Source organism: Globicephala melas, chromosome 9 (assembly GCF_963455315.2).
Source record: "Globicephala melas chromosome 9, mGloMel1.2, whole genome shotgun sequence".
NCBI classification, from domain to species: Eukaryota; Metazoa; Chordata; class Mammalia; order Artiodactyla; family Delphinidae; genus Globicephala; species Globicephala melas.
Genome location: NC_083322.1, coordinates 58,134,123 through 58,152,550, shown reverse-complemented (window position 1 = coordinate 58,152,550; position 18,428 = coordinate 58,134,123). Strand labels below are relative to the sequence as shown.

Below are 18,428 nucleotides of genomic sequence, written 5' to 3'. Positions count from 1 at the left end.
AGAGGCCACAACAGTGAGAGGCCCGCGTACCGCAAAAAAAATAAAATAAAATAAAATAAAAAAATAATAAATATATATATATATATTTATCGACAAATTTGACATTCCCCCCCCAAAAGAGGAGCCTAATGCACTGCTCCTTAAGAGTAGGTTGGATTTAGTGGCTGACTTCTAATAAACAGAATAAGACAGAAGTGACATGTGACTCGGTCATAAAAGGCAGAGGCTTCCTCCTTGCTCCCTCACTCAGGACACTCACTCACTGGGGAAAGCCAGCTGCCTTATTGTGAGGACATTTCTCAGGCAGCCCTGTGGCAAGGTCCACGTGGCAAGGAACTAAATCCTGCCAACAGCCATGCAAGTGAGTCATGGTGGAAATGCCTTCAGATGACTGCAACCTCACGAGTGACCATGAGCCAGAAGCACTTCACTAAGCTGCTTCCAGTTTCTGACCTACAACAATGCTGAGATAATGTATTTTAAGCTACCTTGTTTGGGGATAGTTTAGTGCATCATAACACATAATTAATACAGCCATGATAAGTAAATTATTCGAGATACACACTGTCTCCTCTTACTCATTACCCATTCACTTCTCAACCAACTACAGTCTGGCTTCTGTTCTTGCCACACAGAAACTGCCCTCATCAAGATCATCAGAGATCTTTGTGTTGCCAAATCCAATCACATCTCTCCCCACTCTCATCTCACTTGAGCTCTTAGCAGCATTTGGCATGTTCTCCTCTTCCTTCCTTCTTGAAACACGCTTCTGCCTTGGCTTTTGCAATACTATTCTCCTCTTTCTTCCCTCATTATCCCTTTTTTGACTCCTTTGCTGTTTCCTGTACCTCATCCAAATAGAAATGTAATGGTTCTTGAGGGCCAAAATTGGGTGCTTTCCTCTTTCCTCTCTCCCTTTCATTCCAATGGGTTTACATACCGCCTGTATGTAAAGTAATTTGGATTACTCCAAAATGAAGTGTATCTTTCAAATATTTTTATATAAATACAGGCAGATACAAATACATATTCTTGTTTTTCCCCTTTACTTCACAAAAGGTAGCAGACTATACACCGTTCTGCACATTTCTTTTTTTTAAATGTTCTAAAATCCATATTCTCTTTTTTCTGAAACAGCTTTATTGAGATATAACCACATTCTCTTTTGTGATGTGTTGCTCTCTCCCTCTATCACTCCTGGTCAAGATTCACTAATATGAATGATCTTTTTAAATTAAAAATTGTATGATAATAAACATGATGAAAATACATGGTTTAAAATGTTCAGACATCATAAGCCTTACAAAACAAAAGCAAAGTCTCCTTCCATGATCACTGACCTCCCCAATCTCCATGACCCCAATCTCATGTATCGACTCTTCAGTTTGTGTCATAGACTGTTTCTATGCATATCGTACACATGCAAAACATAGAATTCCTCTAATTTTTCCACCATAGGATGATATGTATGTACATTCGGCATCCCCCTGAATGGTACTTTGATTGACCATGGTGTTGGATTAACTAGATTTATGTACTGCACTTATTGTTTAGACATACATGCTTCCATTCGGTCCTATTAGTTCTTTGAGGAGCCCCACTGTATACGTAAGAAAGGCCCAGAGGGAATAGGTGATTTCTAAAGACTAAAGAGTCACTTCCACACAGAACTGGGACTTGACCTCAGGACTTTTGAATTCATTTGTCCTGCTCTTTCAATGACAGTAAGTCCCTTTTTATGACACTGATGTACTCAGTGGTCTCTGCACCAAGCCAATCTGGCCTCTTGACAGGGTTTGAGTGACCATTACACTCAAAGATTAGCCTTCAAAGATTAGATACGGATGAGGGGCTATGGGTCCCTTTCCCCACAATCTCACTGCCAGGCAGTATGTTTCAATAAACACAAAGCTCAAACTCAAATCTGTCACACACAAATGTTTATTACCAAGGAGGCATGAAAATCATCCTGTGATCCGTTGTTCTGTAAAGTCAGTGAAGTCCCAGCTCTGTCCTGTGTATTTCAATAAGCACATGACAGAAAGTTTCAGTCTGAGACTAAGTTCTGAAGGGAGGATTCAGCTCACTTCAGATCAGAAAGCAGAATCTTCCTTGGTCAATAGTGTGGACACAGCATACAACAGTGTTCTAGAGCTGGTGCTATGGTCTGAACATTTTGTCCCACCCCAGATTCATATGTTGAAGTCCTAACCTCCAAGGTGATGGTATTAGGAGGTGGGACCTTCGGAGGTGATTAGCTTATGAGGGTGGAGCGCTCATGAGCGGCACTAGTGCCTTTTTTTTAAAAAAATTTATTTATTTATTATTTTTGGCTGTGTTGGGTCTTCGTTTCTGTGTGAGGGCTTTCTCTAGTTGCAGCGAGCGGGGGCCACTCTTCATCGCGGTGGGTGGGCCTCTCACTATCGCGGCCTCTCTTATTGTGGAGCACAGGCTCCAGACGTGCAGGCTCAGTAGCTGTGGCTCACAGGCCTAGTTGCTCCGCGGCATGTGGGATCCTCCCAGACCAGGGTTCGAACCCGTGTCCCCTGCATTGGCAGGCAGATTCTCAACCACTGCGCCACCAGGGAAGCCCACTAGTGCCCTTTTAAGAGACCCTACAGAACTCCCTTGTTTCTTCCACTATGTTAAGACACAGCAAAAAGACAGCAGTCTAGGAAGCAGTTTCTCACTTGACACTGAATCTGCCGGCAACTTGATCTTGGACTGCCCAGCCTCCAGAATGTGAGAAATAAATGTTTCTTGTTTCTAAACCACTCAGTTTACAGGTTTTTTGTTATAGCAGCCTGAATGGACTAAGACAGCCAAGAACCCACTTCACTGGTTTGAGTATGCTGGTTTCCTTGTTCTTGTTCTTACTCTAGGCAGAGCTGGAGCTGCTTAGATTGACACAATATGTCTTGCTAATCCACATATTTTGGACAAAACTAGCTTTACCTTGAATAATTATCTCTAATATCTCTTGAGTTAATGAGTGAACTCTCCAGGTGCAGATTTTGATGGTGATACATGATATGGTGATCTCCAAAGTTTGGACTTCTTTAATGCTAACTAACCAGGCTAGGGGTTTGAATCACTGATTATGGTATTCAGATAACTATCCACGTTTAAGGTTTAAAGTCAATACACACACACACACACACACACACACACACACACACACTCCTCTGCCTAACGTGAAGAAATTTAAAACAAATTACAGATGACACAGCACCTGCAATCAATTGCCCAAGAATATATCTCTTTTCTTACCCTCTTCTTCATGCTATGCTGGGAGCAAGCAAACACAGCGAAATAGGAACAAGTACTCTAGGGTCAGTAGGTCTCAATCCAAATGGAATTTCTGACACTTCTTAGTTATGTAACCTTATGTAAGTTATCATGTAACCTCTCTAAGCCTCACTTTCCTTATCTGTAAAATGAGGATAATAAGAAGTAATATGATAAAGCATGCAAAATGCTTAGTACATAGGAACAATTACTACTATTTCATCATCCTTTCTTTTTATTCTCCCAATATTTACTTCTCCCAAGTCCATATATTGCATCCACCCATCTAATCAATTTTTAGAGGCTAACTATTAAGTGCAAAGTCCTGTGGCTGGCTCTGGAAGACTCAGTGATCAATGGGATGGGGGTCTCTCCCTACAATTAACCTACACTCTCAGGTGGAGGAGGTTCAGATTTAAATGATGGTTAATGCTTACTGGCTTCTTACAATGTACCAAGCACAGTGGTGAGCACTTTGCTCTCATCATAACATTTGATTTTAAGTCACGTATAAGGCAGACATTCTTTTACAAAATAGGAATCTGCGGGGCAGGAAAGTTGAGCACCTTATCCAAGCTGGATATAACCCAGGTAGCCTGAGCCTTAAACTCTGGATGCACGCCTGCACCACGCCTCCTGGCCCCTCAGCTTTGGGAGCACTCCTCTCTTCTTCATCTCTCTCCTCCTATGTCCTCATGAAAACAGCATTCAATTCCTCCTCTGCTTGAACTCTTTTAAAATTAATCTTAGAAATAATGATCTTATCAATACAACTCCAGATGTTACAGTGTTCCTCTAGTAGCCCTTCTTCCACAGCACAGTTAAGGAAGGGCACAGGGTCTGGAGCCGGACTGCCTGACTCTGCCACTCTCCAGGTGTGTGACCTAGGGCAAGTTACACAGCTACCCTGTGCCTTGGTTTTCTCACCTATAAAATTGGGATGTTACCTACCTCAGAGAAGTACCGAGAATCAAAAGTAGGCAAAGTTCTAAGCACAATCCCAGGCACATAGTGGGTGCTGCATAAATGGAAGGCTTTATTATCCTACAGTAATTATGTATTCAGACTATATTCATGTATCCCACAGGTCAGAAACCTCCTTTTCTTTCCTTAATATCTCCAGTTCTGTATTCTCTCAAACACATTTACTCAGTTAAACTCAACAGATCTAGTACTATTTCTTTCTGTTGGTAAATAAAAACAGATCATGCTTGAAGATGCTACTTTGCTCTGCCCAAACTCAAGTCTTCCTCACCTTCCGCCCCTCTCCCTCCAACCTGGTCGTCATCCTTCCGTTTATCACTGCTCCCTGTGTCGAGGGGTCAATTCGCCGTCTCATATTACTCCTTGCCTTCCACAAACGCAAAGTTTCGAGCTCTGAACTCTAGCTCCCCGCGCTCCCCCGCCCCTCCGGTTTCCACTTCAGGCCACACGAGGAGATAAGGTAGAACTCCGCAGCTTTGGGCAGCAAATCGCCTCCTCTATCGTCCCAGCAACCGGTGGGATCTTGCCAAAGCTGCCAAGAGAACACCAGACCTCAACCCAGGGCTACGGCTCCCGTCTCTGTACTTTGAGCTTTGAAGAATAAAAGAATCCCGCGAGTAAATGTTTCCTTGAACCTCGAGCATAAAGGTAGCTTTGATTCACGCGGATAAAGATGGCCTTGAACCTTTAGGGGCGGCACGGCGGGGCGGCGCGGGACAACGTGACCTTAGCCCAACGCCCGGGCAGCGCACCAGCCCGGGAGTAAACGACGGGCGGGGTGGGCACCACCAGGGGCGGGGCAGGCGCCAGCCCGCAGCGCCTCCGCAGCGCCTGCGCTCGCGCGTCGCGCCCCAAGACCATGGGGAAGCTGGTGGCGCTTACCCTGCTGGGCGCCGGCCTGGCCCTAATCGGGGAGAGGTTAATGACGCTTAGGTGAGTTGGCATCTTGGTGGGAACATCCTCGGCTCCTATTCTCTTCTTCCAAGTTAGGTTAAGGGCTGCCCGGTGCCGCCTTCCTATAGCGGGTAAGAATGAGCAGTTTGGGACCCCATTCCTCAATCCCACCTAGCAAACTGTCCCTTGAGAAGCGCACATAGAGTGAGCTGACTTCTTGCCTTTCCTAAGATGGTGGGGCAGAAATGCCGCCCCGCACCCGCCCCTTTCCCAGGTCGCCTTTAGCATTCAGCTCCTGAACAAACTAACTCTTTTGGAAGCGCTGAACTTGGGGTAGGGAGCCAGGCTATAAGCTGGATGTTTTTTGGCTGACTCAGAGGTTGCCCAAGGCAAGTTCCACACTGAGGAGTACTGGGTTACCAACTCATCCCAGACTAAAAGAGCTAGGTGGACGGCAGGGAAATGAGCCAAAACCTGCAGGGGGAGCCTGGCATTTTGTAGGTATCTGACCTTTTGAGTTGGAAGATCTCCTGGTGATAGCCATCCCAGAAATATCTCAGGAAAAGTTAATACTGGGCTGGTAAGAAGAAACGTTAGGTGATGATGTGCATTTCTGAGTGGATCTATTAGCCTCTACTTGCCTTCAATTGTCTTTGGGTTGTTTTTATTTATTTCTTTAAGTAGAAACTGGTTGTCTCCTCAGAGGTTCACGTCTAGAATCTACTGAGGAGCCTAATGCCTTTTTTTTCCCCTCTTAATTTACTTATTTATTTATTTATTTTTGGCTGCGTTGGGTCTTCGCGCTGCTGCGCGGGCTTTCTCTAGTTGCGGAGAGCAGGGACTACTGTTTGTTGCTGTGTGCAGGCTTCTCCTTGTGGTGGCTTCTCTTGTTGCAGAGCAACGGGCTCTAGGCACGCCAGCTTCAGTAGTTATGGCACGCAGGCTCAGTAGTTGTGGCTCACGGGCTCTAGAGCGCAGGCTCAGTAGCTGTGGCGCAGGGTCTTAGTTGCTCTGCGGCATGTGGGATCTTCCCTGACCAGGGCTCGAACCCCCGTGCCCTGCATTGGCAGGCGGATTCTTAACCACTGCGCCACCAGGGAATTCCCGAGCCTAATGCCTTTTGATAATACTTTCTAGTTCAGCTTGAAAGAGTTTATTGTTACATTTGCTCCCAATGCACCCAAGTGACAGAATCATAAAAAAAAAAAAAATTATAAAGCTGATCTAAGGAGTATTTTTTTTAAAGTGACAGTAGGATAAGTCTAAGTGTAGAGTCTTCTTGAATACAATTTAATAAAAATGTAAAATTATTCCTGGTGTTTAGAAGAATGTTTCCCTGTGGAAACAAAAACACTATTCAGAAATAGTTTGACCATTAAACTGTGGTCAGTTTAATGAATTTAAATACTTGCAAAGTAAATTAGCGTAAAAATTTAAAAGTAATAAAGTTAAAGCAAAAGTTACAGGGTTTAGCTATTAAAATACCCTGTTGAATTTGGGAAAACAGTAGGGGGCACAGGGATCAAAAGGCAAAACTATAGGGGGTTAAGGGAACCAAAGTGCAGATTTATAATAGGCAATACTTTAGCACATTAAATAATATTATTTTGTGCATTTAAATTAATATTTATTTACTATTAAATAAGTAATATAGGCACATTACCCAGATAATGTCCACATTATATAAATAAATAAAAGGAGATGTTTACTTATTTGTGATATCATCCATAAATGATGAGAAAGAGAGTTAATGCATATGAAGGTGATTAAAGACCATGTTTAGACATTGATTTTGGATGTTGTGCATTGACCTCCAATGTTTTTATCTTCTACAGAGAAAGAACTAATGCATATCGAGAAGTGGAGCCAGTAGAACCCCAGAACTGCCACCTTATTGAGGGACTTGGTATGTATGTGACAGTACAATTTCTTGGTACCATCCACCTGACAAAGGCTGCCAGCTAATTTAATTTGCTGCTACTACTTAAACCCTCCTATTGAGCCTTCAGCCTCATCAGCTGTACCCAAGCTACCTCATCCCACATCTCCAAGAGGTCTCCTAAATGTCAAAATCTGTGGCTTTTTCTCAGTCCTCTTTCTTACTGATATCTCTCAGTCATTTGAAAAATGTTATTGACTACTCTTTGGTTGGTCCCTCGCTGAACTGTGCTCCTGTCCCTTCTGTGAAATTTCACTTCCTTCTCTGTCTTCTTCTGTTGCCTTTCTCACTTCTTTTTTTTCTTCTCCCCTCTCCTTGATGATATTCCTAACTTCAAGTGTCACTTCCTTCAAAATTTATCTGCAAGTACTAAGAGGAATATGACTTAGCCCTTATTCTCAAGAACCTCACAACCGACTGAGTTTTTTTTTAATTGATTGAAAATCCATAGCTGGATCCCTAATCACTCAAACTGCAGGCCTTCTTTTCCCGTCTGAAATCTACTTTACCTTTCTGTCATTTCCTCCCTCATGCCCCCACCTATAACCAGCTCTTCTCTAGACTTCTCCTAAGCATGGTACCCGCATTGTCAAAGAGACTCAGTTCAAAATTTAGCAACCATTTGTTGTCCCCTCATCGCTCACTGTTTCACGTGAGATATGTTGGCCTCTCCTGGGCCGCCACACAGAGCTGATCTCATTTACTCCTTACTGCCTCAACTGCTTCTTCTGGCTCCAAGTCTTTCACTGTCCCTGACAATACTACTAGAAAAACAAAATTCTAGCTAGATTCTGTTCACCGTTCTGGGAATGTGTTCTTTCATTTTCTCACCTTTGCTCATGAAATTACCCCCAATGATTTCTTCATCTCTGCTGGCTGAAATCAGCTGGAAACTCCTCTCGTACCTCTGAACTCTCACAGCACTCTGAAACTCTGATTCACTTGTGACACCTACTAAATGCTTTATTTTAGAGCCAGCAGTGTTCTTTCTTTCTCTCACAATCAGACTGTAAACCTCCTAGGGTCAGGGACTGTGATTTATTTCAGTATGTGACAGGATGAAAGCATAGTTTATTGTGACATAAGAGATATATATATATATTATATATTATATAGCTCTCCAAGATATGTTACTAATATATATATATGTATATATTTTTTCTGATATACATATATATATATCAGAAAAAATAAGAGCCCTTTTGATTTTAGTTTTCTTTTTTCCCTCTCAAATTCTAAAAAAGGAAGAGAAGTAGCCTGGTCCTTGTGCTCACTGGTCTTAGATGAGGTCTGTGCTGCCAGCTAGAAAGCAGAATGAACTGATGACAAACTACTTCCTGAGTTTGGTTTTTAAAAACCTGAGCTCCTTCAAGGGATTCTGATGGAGATGGGAGAAGAATATGTGGGTTTTCTGAATAACAGGGACCTTTGCCCCATTCTGGGGGAAGATCAAGACCTAGGAAGGAATGGTTAGAAAGTATCTTTAGGGAGGCTGGATCCTTTATACCGTGTGTCACAGCCCGAGCAAAGGTTATATGCGCACACACGCAGGACGTGGAAGTGGCAAAATTGTCTAAGTTAAAGGGACCACATGGGCTTGGCAGTGAGTAATTCAGTGGTGACTAGCGTAGAATAAAGGCCAGATGGACTTTCCCAAATATTCAGCTTCGTTTTAAAATTCACCACCTATGGTATCAGCACAACCCTGGCAGAGAGACTCAGGTTGAATTTCCCTACAATTTAGTGGAACGTGGGCTCAGGGTCAGATTTAATTTTATTTAAAAAATAAGGAAATATAACATTTAATCATTTGTTCACTGTCTTGTGGAGTAATATTCATATTGACTACACATATATCTCTCAAAAGATAAGAGCCCTGCCAAGTAATTTAGAGGGGTAATTAGACTAGATCATTTCTAATATCTAGTCCAACTCTCAGATTGCATGATTCAAACAGACTTGAGAAGTTAAAACTAGAGCAGAAGAAAAAACTGTCATTTCACTTCTCATGTCTGTTGGCATGTGTACATTTTATATTTGTAGAACTAAACAAGTGAGAATGATCATCGGTCATTTGTCAGTAGGACAATATTGCTTTATATCTAAAAATAATAATACTGCCTTATCAAAGGCCTAGTGTCTATGAGCTTTCTGCTGAGTCCTTTGGAAACGTTTACATCATCCTCACAACCACCCTATAAGGTGGGTGCTGCCATCTGTCTTTGTAGATTAGGAAACTGACACCCAGAAGAATGAAGTTACTTGCCCAGTGGTCCAGAACTAGAGGGTGACAGGCCTAGATTATGAGTCAGAGCAGTTTTCTTCTATGCCTTTGTACTCTCTGTTGTGTAACACTGCCTTTCTTATCTACTGACAGCACATTTTTATTATGAAGGTTCAGGGAAGTATGATAGCAGCAGAAAACAGAAAATCTGAGGTGCAAAAAGGTGAAATATTAATAAATAGAGCTGACCGAGACAAGGCAGGCTAGATATTGAAATAAACCTCACTAATAAGATAATACTCGCAAGACCCAACTATTCCAGAGTGAAAGCTTTATGAAACAATGGAAAACACTAAAGGATTGAAGGCAGGGTGTGGTAGGTAGGCAGTAACAGAGCTGGGGAAAAATTCTGATTTGTGTTTTCTTCAAGACCTAGAGTTTTGTGGTTAATTTTATTGGTGAACAAACTTTTCCTTTTTTTGTTTTCCTTCCCCAGTATTCTTTCTGGGAAGAAAGGTTGAAAGGTGAAATAATTCTAACCTCCAAAAACCATACCTCAAAGATCTTTTTGTGTTAAGTTCATCCTTTTTCCAAGGCTTTGAGGCTCAAGGATTGTCCTAACTAGGAAGTCCTTTGGTTAATCAAAGCTACACTTGAAATATGAATAGCTTTATCAGCTTGCCCTTGGCAGGATTATCAAGTAGACAGACAGCCATTGTATGTGGTGTCTTCCTATCTTCCCCTTCATCTCTTTTCCCTCCTATAGCTTCCAGCTTCTCCAAGATATGTTTCTACTCCACGGTAGGTTCCATTTGTTTTCTTAGCTGGCTTTCAGAACCTTCTCTCCAAGATGTGAAATGAGGATAATATTACTTGATAGTAATTTGGTGTGACATTCTTTCAGGATGTCTGTAGAGAACTATTGGAGGCCAAAGAAATGAAGTTATGCCAACTAATAGGGTTGACAGATTAAAAGGCAGTAGATGCCTATTTGTAAGCCTTGTTTTAGACTTGGCAGTGGGGTTTTAAGTAAGATTAGTTGTGCATAGGTTAATGAGTATGTGGAGGGGACTCGGGCGGGTTCCTGGGGACTCTTACTCCCACAGGTGCCACTGTTTCTGAGATGCATTCGGCCATCATGCAGATGCAGTGTAGGTGGGGGAGGAGGGCAAAGGAGGGTCAGGAGTAAAGTACAGTCAGCTACTAATTCTTTTCCACATCTGAGTGCAAAGCACCAGCTTCCCTATCCTCTGGGTAGAGCAAGTAAAGACAAGCATAGTCCCTTTGGAAAATGCCCACTCCTATTGCAGGTGAGTTACTGAAGTGGTTAATGCTATCATGGGAGATATGCGACATGGTGTATGGAAGATAAAAAGACCAAACCAGAGAGTATACAACTCAGGACATCTTCTACTCAGAACTTAACACACACTTGTCAATAATTTAACCTCAAGACAAGACAAAGTTCAAGAAACTAAAGCAGTGTATAATTTTTAGTCAGCATACCAGCTTTTACTGAAAGCTTTTACAGTGAAAAGGCAGGTATTATATTGGGTGCAAGCATACCGTACTGAATAAAACCTGGTCCTTGTTTCCAGGAAGCTTACTTTCTAGTAGGACATTAACACATGCAGGAGGTCGCAGCCCAAGTGTGGAAACTGTCATGGTGGATGCAGTCACAGGTGACTGTATTAGTACATAAAATGGATGCTGAAGCCAAGAGAGGTTGAAAAGCCCGAGAAGGTAGCATCCAACTCATCTTTAAGAGCCCGTGATACTCAGCCCAGTGGAGGTGAGGGTGGTGTGGGAAAGGTGTGGGTTGCCAAGAAGCACGAAGCAGCATGTGCTCAGGCATGTAGGTGAGTAAGTCTGGCACATTTTAGGAACTGCCGACAGAAGTACTGCAGCACACCTGGAATGGAGAGTGAAGAGTGGGAGCCACAAGAATTGAGACCAGAGCCTCAATTCTGTGGAGAATTGGGGATGTATACTGCCAGCCCTAGTGGACCATTGGTGGGTTTTAAGCAGGGGCATAACAAGGTCAACTTTGCAATTTAAAAAGATGACTGTCAACAGTGCAGAGAACGGTTGTAGGGGAGCAAAGCTGACCCATTTGGAAGCTATTATAGAAATCCAGGAGGGAGTTCTAGAGCTTGAAAGCCTTGTGATTAGTTAGATTGGGGGAGTAAGGAAAAGGAAAGCATCAAAGATAACCCCAAGGTTCCTACTTTGTGTACTTGGGGGATAGAAGTGTCATCCACGGAAATTGAAATGTAGAAAATGGAGCAGATTCAAGAGGGAAATTTCCAGGTCAGTTTGAGACATGTTGAGTATGAGAAATGAAAAGGCCAGGTAGAAATGTCTAATATACAGGTGAATACAGAGGCCTGGAAATTGGGCTTGATTTAGAGATTGGAGAATCAAGAGCATGTGAGTGGAAGCTGAAGCCATGGGGCTAGAGTCAATGATGCAGGTAGGATGAGTACTCTGCCCCTAGAAACAGCCAAGGGCAGGTAGAGCCTGGGGAGTATCCACATCCAGGATGGAGGTGGGAAGGAGCTCGGGCAAAAGGAAACCAAGAAGTGATTGTTTAGAGAAAAAAAAAGTGAGAGAAAAAAGTTTGTTCAAAAACTAACCCACCCATATTCAACATGATTTTTAAAATTGCTTTATTCATTTTGCTGGATTCTCCCAAAGTCTATTTTACTCCATGTAGAAAAAGCACTAAATCTTTCAGGCCATCAAAATACCATATATAGGTAAATCTTGATTAACTGGACTGCTTAGAAAATGGAAAGCTCTGATTAATGTAATTATTAGGTTACTGGTTGGGGATTAGTTTCAACCTTCAGCATAATCAATATAATTAAATCTCTGTCCTCCAATTTTCAGTGCCTATTGTTTATTATTCTGTTGATTCAAATGTGCATTTTCTTTGGCTTTGTTCCACTTTTCTTTCCCCTGTTCTCCTCTATCCTCTCTCAATTGCCTTTTGACACACTAATAACCCATTACCTTAGGTAACCATTTTCCCATGTATTCCATTTACTGTGCAACAAACTACCCCAAAACTTAGGGACTTGAAAGGACAATAGGACTTCCCTGGTGGCACAGTGGTTAAGAATCTCCTTGCAGGGGACATGGGTTCGATCCCTGGTCCGGGAAGATCCCACATGCTGCAGAGCAACTAAGCCTGTGCACCACAACTACAGATCCTGCTCTCTAGAGCCAGCGTGCCACAACTACTGAGCCCACGTGCTGCAAGTACCGAAGCCCTCGCGCCTAGAGCCCGTGCTCTGCAATAAGAGAAGCCTCTGCAATGAGAAGCCCATGCACCACAACGAAGAGTAGCCCCCGCTAGCTGCAACTAGAGAAAGCCCATGCACAGCGACAAGACCCAACGCAGCCAAAATAAATAAATACCCTGTTTTTTTAAAAAATAAAAAGGCAATAGTTATTTTGCTTCTGAGTTTGCAGTTTGGGCAGGGCTTAGTGGAGACAGCTCATCTCTGTTCCATTTGCGTCAGCTACGGTGACTGAAAGGCTGGGAACTGAAGTCATCTGAGACTCCTCCAGACCTCTCTCTGCACTGTGTGGTCTCTCCACAGTCTCTCTTCTGTAGCTTTAAAATACCAGACTTCTTATTTTTAGGTTCAGGGGTCCCAAAGTACATGCCTTGAGAGAGAGAGAAAGCAGTGGCAGGTTTGGTTATGACTTTACCTTGTATGTCAGGTGGCATCACTTCCTCTTCATTCTGTTTGTCAAAGCAGTTAGGAAGGTCTACCCAGGTTCAAGCAGAGAGGATACAGATGTAGCCTCTTAATGGAAGAGTATGAACATCACATTTTAAGACGAGCATGTGGGGAGTGGTTCAAGATGGCAGAGTAGAAGGACGTGTGCGCACTCCCTCCTGCAAGAGCACAGGAATCACAACTAACTGCTGAGCAATCATCCACAGGAAGACATGGGAACTCACCAAAAAAGATACCCCACATCCAAAGACAAAGGAGAAGCCACAGTGAGATGGTAGGAGGGGCGCAATCACAGTAAAATCAAATCCCATAACTGATGGGTGGGTGACTCACAAACTGGAGAACACTTATACCACAGAAATCCACCCACTGGAGTGAAGGTTCTAAGCCCCACATCAGGCTTCCCAACCTGGAGCTCCGGCAATGGGAGGAGGAATTCCCAGAGAATCAGACTTTGAAGGCTAGCAGGATTTGATTGAAGGACTTTGACAGGACTGGGGGAAATAGAGACTCCACTCTTAGAAGGCACACACAAAGTAGTGTGTGCATCAGCGCCCAGGAGGAAGGAATAGTGACCCCATAGGAGACTGAACCAGACCTACCTGCTAGTGTTGGAGGGTCTCCTACAGAGGTTGGGGTGGCTGTGGCTCACCACGGGGACAAGGACCCTGGCAGCAGAAGTTCTGGGAAGTACTCTTTGGTGTGAGGCCTCCCAGAGTCCACCATTAGCCCCACCAAAGAGCCTGTAGGCTCCACTGCTGGGTCGCCTGAGGCCAAACAACCAACAGGGAGGGAACTCAGCCCCACCCATCAGCAGACAAGCGGATTAAAGTTTTACTGAGCTCTGCCAACCAGAGCAACACCCAGCTCTACCCACCACCAGTCCCTCCCATCAGGAAACTTCCACAAGCCTCTTAGATAGCCTAATCCACCAGAGGGCAGACAGCAGAAGCAAGAACTACAATCCTGCAACCTGTGGAACAAAAACCACATTCACAGAAAGATAGAAAAAATGAAAAGGAGAGGACTATGTACCACATGAAGGAACAAGATAAAACCCCAGAAAAACAACTAAATGAAGCAGAGATAGGCAAACTTCCAGAAAAAGAATTCAGAATAATGATAGTGAACATTATCCAGGATCTCGGGAAAGAATGGAGGCAAAGGTCAAGAAGATACAAGAAATGTTTAACAAAGACCTAGAAGAATTAAAGAACAAACAAACAGAGATGAACAATACAATAACTGAAATGAAAAATACCCTAGAAGGAATCAATAGCAGAATAACTGAGGCAGAAGAACGGAGAAGTGACCTGGAAGACAGAATGGTGGAAATCACTACCATGAAACAAAATAAAGAAAAAAGAATGAAAAGAAATGAAGACAGCCTAAGAGACCTCTGAAACAGCATTAAATGCACCAACATTCACATTATAGGGGTCCCAAAGGAGAAGAGAGACAGAAAGGACCCCAGAAAATATTTGAAGAGATTATAGTCCAAAACGTCCCTAACATGGGAAAGGAAATAGCCACCCAAGTCCAGGAAGTGCAGAGAGTTCCAGGCAGGATAAACCCAAGGAGAAACACACTGAGACACATAGTAATCAAATTGACAAAAATTAAAGACAAAGAAAAATTATTCAAAGCAACAAGGGGAAAATGACAACATACAATGGAACGCCCATAACGTTAACAGCTGATTTCTCAGCAGAAACTTTACAAACCAGAAGGAAGTGGCATGATATATTTAAAGTGATGAAAGGGAAGAAACTGCAACCAGGATTACTCTACCTGGCAAGGATCTCATTCAGATTTAATGGAGAAATCAAAAGCTTTACAGACAAGCAAAAGTTAAGAGAATTCAGCACCACCAAACCAGCTCTATAGCAGATGCTAAAGGAACTTCTCTAAGTGGGAAACACAAGAGAAGAAAAGGAGCTACAAAAACAAACCCAAAACAATTAAGAGAATGGTAATAGGAACATACATATCAATCATTACCTTAAACATGAATGGATTAAATGCTCCAACCAAAAGGCACAGGCTTGCTGAATGGGTAAAAAAACAAGACCCATATATATGCTGTCTACAAGAGACCCACTTGAGACCTAGGGACACATACAGACTGAAAGTGAGGGGATGGAAAAAGATATTCCATGCAAATGGAAACCAAAAGAAAGCTGGAGTAGCAATTCTCGTATCAGAAAAAATAGACTTTAAAATAAAGACTATTACAGGAGACAAAGAAGGGCACTACATAATGATCAAGGGATCAATCCAAGAAGACAATATAACAATTGTAAATATTTATGCACCCAACATAGGAGCACCACAATACATAAGGCAAATGCTAACAGCTATAAAAGAGGAAATCGACAGTAACACAATAATAGTGGGGGACTTTTAACACCTCAGTTACACTAATGGACAGATCATACAGACACAAAATTAAGGAAACACAAGCTTTAAATGACACAATACACCAGATAGATTTAATTGATATTTATAGGACATTCCATCTGAAAACAGCAGATTACACTTTCTTCTCAAGTGCACATGGAACATTCTCCAGGATAGATCACATCTTGGGTCACAAATCAAGAGTCGGTAAATTTAAGAAAATGTAAACCATATCAAGCATCTTTTCCAACCACAATGCTTGAAAGATTAGAAATCAATTACAGGGGAAAAAAATGTAAAAAACACAAACACATGGAGGTTAAACACTACATTACTAAATAACCAAGAGATCACTGAAGAAATCAAAGAAGAAATCAAAAAATACCTACAGACAAATGACAATGAAAACACAACAATCCAAACCCCATGGGATGCAGCAAAATCAGTTCTAAGAGGGAAGTTTATAGCAATACAATCCTACCTCAAGAAACAAGAAAAATCTCAAATAAACAATCTAAACTTACACCTAAAGGAACTAGAGAAAGAACAAGCAAAACCCAAATAGTAGAAGGAAAGAAATCATAAATATCAGAGCAGAAATAAATGAAATAGAAACAAACAAAACAATAGCAAAGATCAATAAAACTAAAAGCTGGTTCTCTGAGAAGATAAACAAAATTGATAAACCTTTAGCCAGACTCATCAAGAAAAAGAGGGAGAGGACTCAAATCAATAAAATTAGAAATTAAAAAGGAGAAGTTACAACAGACACCGCAGAAATACAAAGCATCATAAGAGACTACTACAAGCAACACTATGCCAATAAAATGGACAACCTGGAAGAAATGGACAAATTCTTAAGAAGGTATAACCTTCCAAGACTGAACCAGGAAGAAATAGAAAATATGAACACACCAGTCACAAGTAGTGAAATTGAAACTGTGATTAAAAATCTTCCAACAGGGCTTCCCTGGTGGCGCAGTGGTTGACAGTCCGCCTGCCGATGCAGGGGACACAGGTTCGTGCCCCGGTCCAGGAAGATCCCACATGCCACGGAGTGGCTGGGCCCCTGAGCCATGGCTGCTGAGCCTGAGTGTCCGGAGCCTGTGCTCCGCAACGGGAGAGGCCATAACAGTGAGAGACCCACGTACCACAAAAAAAAAAAAAAGTCTTCCAACAAACAAAACTCCAGGACCAGATGGCTTCACAGGTGAATTCTGTCAGACATTTAGAGAATAGCTAACACCCATCTTTCTCAAAATCTTCCAGAAAATTGCAGAGGCAGAAACACTCCCAAACTCATTGTATGAGGCCACCATCACCCTGATACCAAAATCAGACAAAGATACTACAAAAAAAGAAAATTACAGACCAATATCACTGATGAATATAGATGCAAAAATCCTCAACAAAATACTAGCAAACAGAATCAAACAACACATTAAAATGATCATACACCATGATTAAGTGGGATTTATCCCAGGGATGCAAGGATTCTTCAATATACTCAAATCAACCAGTGTGACACACCATATTAACAAATTAAAGAATAAAAACCATATGATCATCTCAATAGATGCAGAAAAAGCTTTTGAAAAAATTCAACACCGATTTATGATAAAAAAGCTCTCCAGAAAGTGAGCATAGAGGGAACCTACCTTAACATAATCAAGGCCATATATGACAAACCCACAGCAAACATCATTCTCAATGGTGAAAAACTGAAAGCATTTCCTCTAAGATCAGGAACAAGACAAGAATGTCCACTCTCACCACTATTATTCAACATAGTTTTGGAAGTCCTAGCCACAGCAAGCAGAGAAGAAAAAGAAATAAAAGGAATACAAATTGGAAAAGATGACACAAACAGATGGAGAGATATACCATGTTCTTGGATTGGAAGAATCAACATTGTGAAAATGACTATACTACCCAAAGCAATCTACAGATTCAATGCAATCCCTATCAAATTACCAATGGCATTTTTACAGAATTAGAACAAAAAATCTTAAAATTTGTATCAACAAACAAAAGACCCCTAATAGCCAAAGCAATCTTGAGGGAAAAAAATGGAGCTGGAGGAATCAGACTCCCTGACTTCAGACTATACTACAAAGCTAAAGTAATCAAGACAATACGGTACTGGCACAAAAATAGAAATATAGATCAATGGAACAGGATAGAAGCCCAGAGATAAACCCACACACCTATGGTCAACTAATCTATGACAAAGGAGGCAAGGTTATACAATGGAGAAAAGACAGTCTCTTCAATAAGCAGTGCTGGGAAAACTGGACAGCTACATGTAAAAGAATGAAATTAGAACACTACCTAACACCATACACAAAAATAAACTCAAAATGGATTAAAGACCTAAATATAAGACCAGACACTATAAAACTCTTAGAGGAAAACATAGGAAGAACACTCTTTGACATAAATCACAGCAAGATCTTTTTTGACCCACTTCCTAGAGTAATGGAAATAAAAACAAAAACAAACAAATGGGACCTAATGAAACATAAAAGCTTTTGCACAGCAAAGGAAACTATAAACAAGACGGAAAAACAACCCTCAGAATGGGAGAAAATATTTGCAAACGATTCAATGGACAAAGGATTACTCTCCAAAATATATAAACAGCTCATGCAACTCAATATTAAAAAAACAAGCAACCCAATCTAAAAATGGGCAGAAGACCTAAATAGACATTTCTCCAAAGAAGACATACAGATGGCCAAGAGGCACATGAAAAGCTACTCAACATCACTAATTATTAGAGAAATGCAAATCAAAACTACGATGAGGTATCACCTCACACTGGTTAGAATGGGCATCATCAGAAAATCTACAAACAACAAATGCTGGAGAGGGTGTGGAGAAAAGGGAACCCTCTTGCACTATTAGTGAGAATGTAAATTGATACAGCCACTATGGAGAACAGTAT

At 41.8% G+C, this 18,428-nt stretch overlaps 1 protein-coding gene across 1 annotated transcript in view; it reads left to right on the top strand.

Moving 5' to 3' along the window:
* Window positions 1–5,131: 5,131 nt before the first annotated feature.
* PON3 (paraoxonase 3) overlaps window positions 5,132–18,428 on the top strand; it is a 32,890-nt gene continuing 19,593 nt past the window's right edge. The window contains exons 1-2 of the mRNA XM_030857243.3: window positions 5,132–5,205; window positions 7,002–7,072. Of these exons, the coding sequence (XP_030713103.2) occupies window positions 5,132–5,205; window positions 7,002–7,072 (145 nt within the window). The remainder of the gene's footprint in view (window positions 5,206–7,001; window positions 7,073–18,428) is intronic.